General features: G+C 46.6%; 2 protein-coding genes across 2 annotated transcripts; both read left to right on the plus strand.

The window, feature by feature from the left end:
* Nucleotides 1-224: 224 nt before the first annotated feature.
* On the plus strand, nucleotides 225-1,262 carry LOC119331786 (early nodulin-93-like). The gene is made up of 3 exons (XM_037604960.1): nucleotides 225-536; nucleotides 693-754; nucleotides 847-1,262. Exons 1-3 carry the CDS (start codon nucleotides 473-475, stop codon nucleotides 1,030-1,032), a joined length of 312 nt encoding a protein of 103 aa, XP_037460857.1. The 5' UTR covers nucleotides 225-472; the 3' UTR covers nucleotides 1,033-1,262.
* A 2,816-nt stretch (nucleotides 1,263-4,078) lies between these two features.
* On the plus strand, nucleotides 4,079-5,005 carry LOC119331787 (early nodulin-93-like). The gene is made up of 3 exons (XM_037604961.1): nucleotides 4,079-4,318; nucleotides 4,444-4,505; nucleotides 4,608-5,005. Exons 1-3 carry the CDS (start codon nucleotides 4,255-4,257, stop codon nucleotides 4,791-4,793), a joined length of 312 nt encoding a protein of 103 aa, XP_037460858.1. The 5' UTR covers nucleotides 4,079-4,254; the 3' UTR covers nucleotides 4,794-5,005.
* Nucleotides 5,006-7,116: the final 2,111 nt, after the last annotated feature.

A 7,116-nucleotide genomic window follows, 5' to 3' on the forward strand; every position in this document is an offset into this window, starting at 1 on the left:
CCGCTCGCGGAGTTTGTCGGGTTGGCGGAAAACTGGGAGCGCTCGCCAAAACGGAGGGCTACACACACTGCACTCCACTCGCGCACATGCTCCTCCTGCCCTGCCAACCCCGATGGATCGCTCGTTGCCTCCTCTTATCCAGTTGCAGTGGGGTGCAGTGCACGTGAGATGGTTCTTTTTATATGACCAACGAGGCCGCGCCACCTGTGCTCTGCCGCAGCGCCGACCAGCCAGAGCCAGCCCGCCCGCCGGTATGGCGAGCTCGCCTGAACCGCCGCCCAAAACCACGGTCTCGCTCCCCTTCCCACCGTATCGTCTTCTTTCCGTGGAGTGCCCGCACGCTGCTTGCCGTTTCCTGCAGCCTATATAAATCCGGCGAGAGCACATTTCCTATCCATCTCACTCATCACACACACTGCTGCTCATACTTCACTGCTAGTACTACCGTGGCACCAAGCTCTCTCCCGCCAAGATGTCGACGGTCACCCGCGCCTACCTCGACCAGAGGCTCGCCCTCGCCAACCGCTGCTCCAGAGGTACTAATCAAAACGATATGATGCATGCCCCGCCGGTTCACCATGTTGCCAGCGTCTCTTCTACTACTAGTACTAGTACACATACGCATTTCAGCCTATGCGCTGAAACTAGATCTCGTAACCAGTTAACATGTCTGTGTTGATTCGGTGCTGCAGAGGCTGCCATGGCCGGAGCCAAGGCCGCTGCCGTCGCCACCGTCGCTGCCGCAGTCCCCACCGTAAGCACGCGTTTCTCAGCCGGCACAACTAGTTGCAAGGACGAACAATCATCTCACCCTGTTCACTTCTTCCTCCGTGCCTTTGTCTGCAGCTGGCAAGCGTGAGGATGCTGCCGTGGGCGAGGGCGCACCTCAACCCGACCGGGCAGGCGCTCATCATCTCCACCATCGCCGGGATGGCCTACTTCATCGTCGCCGACAAGACCATCCTATCCATGGCCAGGAAGCACTCCTTCGACGACGCGCCGGACCACCTCAAGAACACCTCCTTCAACTAATTAGACTACAATAGTAGATCCATTAGTAGTGCGCAGCGACGGCCTGAAAGATAGTATAATGTTCAGCACTTATCTGATATCAGGCCAAGTTCGCAGACAGTGAGTGGTGTAGTACTGCGCTTCTTTGCCGCTCTGCGTGCAAGCACTTGTCTGATGAAGTAGTCATCATGTATTCACCCAGTAATCTTGAATTAATAATAACCTGCATCTGTACAACTCAGTTCACCTGCCATCACCCATCTTACATTTTCTTGTTGGTGGTTATCGTCTGAAATGTGCCACTGGCAGAGCAATACCCAACATCGCGCATGCGGGATCCCCGGAGAGGGCTGCCAGAGGTTAGTAATGAACAAGATGACATGGGATGAATCAAAAACTCCATCAATCAGATTCAGTATAAAATATTGAAATTACTACTCCATCAATCAAATTCAGTAATGAACAGACATGAGATGAATCAAAAACTCCATCAATCAGATTCAGTATAAAATATTGAAATTACTACTCCATCAATCAAATTCAGTAATGAACAGAAACTGTAAGCAGGAGGAAGTGGAGCAAATGTCACCTGCGATTTATCCTTATATCAAACTGTGAATTTTTAATCTCAAACTCTGGTGGTCGCACAAGCCAAAATATGTAGCTCTCCTTATGCGTTACCATCATGAGGAGAATAAGAGAAACCACCAATACCTGTCACTGTCAGAGTTAGAGTAAAGTTAATTCTTGGTTTGATTGATTTACTTTTCTAGATGAGACATAGTTAATTCTTGTTTGGACGAGAGCTAGCTGCAATGGATTATCGCTTAATATTATCTCTAAAAGTTAACATTTGTATGCTGTTACAACTATGGAATGATTAAATTAAAGCTATATTCTGTAATTGCATAGTATTCATTCGTTCGGAAATACTTGACGTTGATTTAGTACAGGTTGTGCAAGATTACCTATGAATTTTAAACTCCTATTCCAAAAATAGTAAATCTACTTCGTCGATGCTACTCCCTCTGTCGCGAATTAATTGTTCTAAAACGGATATAAATGGATGTATATGTATCTAGATACATCCATTTATACGACAAGAAATTCAAAACGATGGGAGTATTACTTAAGGAAAGCTACTCTCTCTCTCTCTCTCTCTCTCTCTTACAAAATCAAGGAACTCTATTGTCCCAAAAATATATTTTCCATAAAAAACACTTGCTCTTCACAATTACTCCCTCCGTCCCATAATATAAGAACGTTTTTTACACTAATGTAGTGTCAAAAACACTCTTATATTATGGGACGGAGGGAGTACATCTAAGTTACCTCAAGACGGCATCACAAAATACAATAAACAAGATGTTTCGCATATAGATTTTTAAAAATAAATAAATAAACCTACCATACACGCAACTACACCCACGTGGCAAAAACCAAAAACACAAAAATGCTTTCTCCACCTCACAACTAGAGTGGAAGAAAACACCTTCTCTCTTGACATATGACCATGCGACAATCATCACCCCCACTATAAATATCATCATCAAAATGTATACTCGACACGGCAAAAATATATATATGACCCACCGGGGTAGATGGTATGACATTTTGGAACAAGTATTAGCAAAACCTGTTTTAAGAGGATTTTTAGGAAAACTAGTTCTAAATTGTTGCTATGTTAAAGCTGATTTATAGGATACCTTGTTTGGACTTGAAAAGTTCAGATAGTACTGATGTAAATCGATTTTCGTCTCTGAGTTCCTTTCGTCCGTGATCTCTCTTCCTCGACGAGCACACATGCATGCACGTGAACTCCATGGTACTAAAATGCGGCAAGCACGGTGATGCTCTTGAGCACGCGTTATCTCTTTTATGGTGTGGCTGCAATAGCATTAGCAACACATACAGCGAGGGCTCGCCAAAGGCGGATGTGGCGACGGCGACCATGGGCAAGGCCCGGCAGCGGTGGCCATGGAGAGGGTTGACAGTAGAGGAGTCGGAAGCGGCGATGACGACCATGGCCGAGGGCCTGCAGTGCGGAGGGCAGAAGCGGCAACAGCGACTATGGCCGAGGGCCGGCAGCGACGGAGAGCGGAAGAGGCAACAACGACTATAAGTACTGCCCAAATCGTCTAACACCACAGTCGGCTCTCGCGGCGTCTCAGGCCGTCACGTACACACAATAAATATCCCCTGAACCACCACAGCTAATACTGCATACGTCCCACATCCCGAGCCAAACGAACGCACAACGATACAGAGAGTGCGCGAGCTTGTCCACGCCAAGCAATCTTCGTTAGCAATATAAGTTAATTTATTCGGAATCAGCGATTCGGTGCCCAACCTCTTCTACGGCCGCAATGAATAAAGAATACAAAACAAATAGTAGAAAATTCAAAAAATCTATTTTTTTTATTTTTGCATGGTGGATAATTTGGTATTGTAAATTTAGGCTCTGTAAAAAGTTTACCGTTTATGTATTGTTCTGACCCATTTTCCTTTTTTGCTGATAGCTACTCATAAGGCCAAATACTATGAAATTTGGGGAGCACCGCACACACCAAATTATGTACCATGATTTTTTTGGGGGATTTTTATGGTTTTTCCTTGACCGGGTGCACGTGATTCTTGGCTCACAAATCGATATTTGAATTTATCCCGGCTTTTCTCTCTTTTCCTTGGTGGGCTGGTGGCGAAGTGTCCACAGGGGTAAACCGAATAGTACTAGCACTAGCAGTCTTTTTTTTGAGAAAAGAAAACCACTAGCAGTCTCGCGGCGAAAAGTAGCGAACCGCTCGCGGAGTTTGCCGGGTTGGCGGAAAACTGGGAGCGCCAAAACGGAGGGCACACTGCACTCGCCCACATGCTCTTCTTGGTGTAGTGTTATCCTACGCACGCTCCCTGCCTCCTCTTATCCAGTTGCAGTGGAGTGCAGTGCACGTGAGATGGCTTTTATACTGTGACCAACGAGCGGCGCCACCTGTGCTCTGCCCGCCCGCCGGTATAGCCAGCTCGCCTGAACCACCGCCCAGAAGGCCAAAACCACGGTCTCGCTTGCCTTCCCACCGTATCAAATCGTCTTCTTGCGCGCACGCCGGTTGCCGGTTTCCTGCAACCTATATAAATCCGGCCAGACCACATTTCCTATCCATCTCACTCACACTGTCACACTGTCTCACTACTACTGCTGATACTTCACTGCTACTACCAGTTCACTTCCTTGGGACCTCGGCCAACATGTCGACGGTGACCCGCGCCTACCTCGACCAGAGGCTCGCCGCCGCCAACCGCTGCTCCAGAGGTACTAACCAACGACGACTGGTTCCGGCCTCAGCCCAGCACTGCTCGTATATCCAATTCATTGCAGCTTATGTGTCTGCTGAAACTGATCTTGATTAACATTCCTATGTTGATCCGAAACTGCAGAGGCTGCCATGGCCGGAGCCAAGGCCGCGGCAGTCGCCGCCGTCGCTGCCGCAGTCCCCACCGTAAGTACACGTTTCTCGGCTGGCGCCGCTATCTTGCAAGCATCCCCAAGATACAACAATCATGCATCTCACTGTCTTCTTCCCCCGTGTCTTTCTCTGCAGCTAGCGAGCGTGAGGATGCTGCCGTGGGCGAGGGCGCACCTGAACCCGACCGGGCAGGCGCTCATCATCTCCACCGTCGCCGGGATGGCCTACTTCATCGTCGCCGACAAGACCATCCTCTCCATGGCCAGAAAGCACTCCTTCGAGGACGCGCCGGACCACCTCAAGAACACCTCCTTCAACTAATTAGGCTATAATCTGCACGCCGGCCTGGAAGTATCTGCTGGAAGATACTAGTATAATGTTCAGCACTTATTCGAGATCAGGCGAGCCTTGCAGACAGTCAGTGGTGTAGTATTGCGCTTCGCTGCGTGCAACTTATCTGATGAAGTAATCATCATGTATCCAGCCAGTAATCTTGAATTAATAATGACTTGTATTTGTACAACTCAGGTTTACCCACCATCATCCCATCTTACATTTCCTTGTTTTTGGTTATCTTTTGACACGTGGCGAGTGGCAGATCCTGCACAAGACCGAAATAACACCGCATTCTTCGACCCCCTATAACCACTTGTTTAATCTTTTGATAAGTTTTAATAGATGGCGTGGCAAATATGGAACGTATTTATAAAGAAAAAAGGAAAATAATCCTCAGAGCACATGTGCATTTTTTTGCGGGTAGAGCACATGTGCATTTCAACAAAGGACAGAACGATAATCCCTCTTGTGCCTGAAGCAGAGGTCATGTACCTCCACTCCCACCCCCACACCTTAGAATAAGGGTTTGCGCATAAGACAAAAAATGTTTGAGGGAATATTGGTTCGGGTTGAAAATAGTCCTAATAAAGCAGTCGTGCGCCAACGATCCTATCCTAGTTTAAAACTATCTTCACTTTGACCAAATCTTTGAAGTTCAGAATGTGCTCCAGTTCCATCTCCAATTCCTCCTGGATGTTGATCATCATCATCAACTTGGCATCTTCGTCGTCCGATTTCGATGAGTCGATGAACTCTTTTTAAATGAATTCATCAAGCTCCTATTCTTTATACTCCTCATCCGACGAACCAATCGTTTTGCTAAAAAAAACACTGCTCGGACATTATTGAACACATGGAGGGCAAGGTGTATGACGGGAGGAGCGAGACATACTGCGGTGACGAGAATGGCGGGGAGGAGTTTTGTGGCAGTGATGCTGGCGCCTTGGGGTCAGGACAAAGGTGAAGCTAGGGAACAGTCGTAGCGGACGAGGGAGAAAAGAGGAGAGGAAAAGGGCAGGTCCGGCTAGGTAAAGGTGATTTCATGAAATTTATGGTGGGTCATGTCTGTCGGATCCAACATAGTGGGCACGTCCGAGTCTCCCCATACCCTTTCTAGATATGGGCTAGATATGAGGGATGCCGGTCGGCCGGGACGCATAGGACCGATTTGAGGGAGCCGACTGGCTTGCTATTTCTTGTGCGGTCAATGACTGAATGGCCCGCCCAGACACACAAAGCCAACATAAAGTGTCCGGTTGTAGATGCTCTAACATTCAACGCTAAGGTCTTGCATTTGCTGAGGTGCGCAAAGACGACCACTGCGATGCTAGCGAATTTCCAACTAAAATGAGTATAGCACAAATAAATTTAATTTGAAAATTTCGAAGGTGTCCAGTTGGTATTGTCGGTAAATGTGTTTCCTCCCACTCTTGGTATTTTTTGGGTATTGCCAAAAACTTGGTGAGGGTCGAGATTCGCAACGACGGGAGATGTACGGTGGTTGTGCAAGCGTTGACCGGGCTAGATAGTGAAAACCTTTACGTTTTTTCAACGGGTGATCAACTTTATACTCCCTCCGTTTCATTTTAGTCTGCATATTAGTTTTGTTTAAAGTCAAACTCTCCGAAGTTTGATAAAGTTTACATAAAATATTATTGATATTCACAATACAAATACAATATCATTAGATACATTGTGGAGTATATTTTCATATGATATTTTTTTGATATTGTAGATCTTTATAATTTTTGATATAAGTATGGTAAACTTGACTTTGAAGAAATCTAATACTTCCTCCGTCACGGTTTAGAAGGCACAGTTAAATTTGCATGCGTTTTCACAATAGACAAGGTTTAGGGCGCATTGCATTTATTTTAGTAGCTAATTAGTACTCCGTATACTATTTCTATATGCATGCGTAGTGTGAATGCTATTTTTTAGCCTATCTCACAACCAATAGATAACCACCTAGGTCTTAGAGAATTTCCAAGCGTGCCTTCTAAATCGTGACGGAGGAAGTACGCGAAGTAAAAAGAACCTCTATCTCAAAAAAACAACAACCACTATCTCAAAAAAAAAGTAAAAAAAACCTGAGGGAGTATTTCCCGGCAACAAAAAAGAAACAATGAATTTGCAGCGGACCGCTCGCGGAATTGGATTGCGGCCGGGTTGGCGGAAAACTGGGAGCGCCCAGACAGATAGCCAACAGAACAGAGGGCACACTCACTCACACGCTCCTTCTCCTATGAGGCTATGATGCAGCACCTACGCACGCACGAACAGGAACACGCTCCCTGCCAACCCCGAT

Source organism: Triticum dicoccoides, chromosome 7A (assembly GCF_002162155.2).
Source record: "Triticum dicoccoides isolate Atlit2015 ecotype Zavitan chromosome 7A, WEW_v2.0, whole genome shotgun sequence".
Lineage (NCBI taxonomy): Eukaryota > Viridiplantae > Streptophyta > Magnoliopsida > Poales > Poaceae > Triticum > Triticum dicoccoides.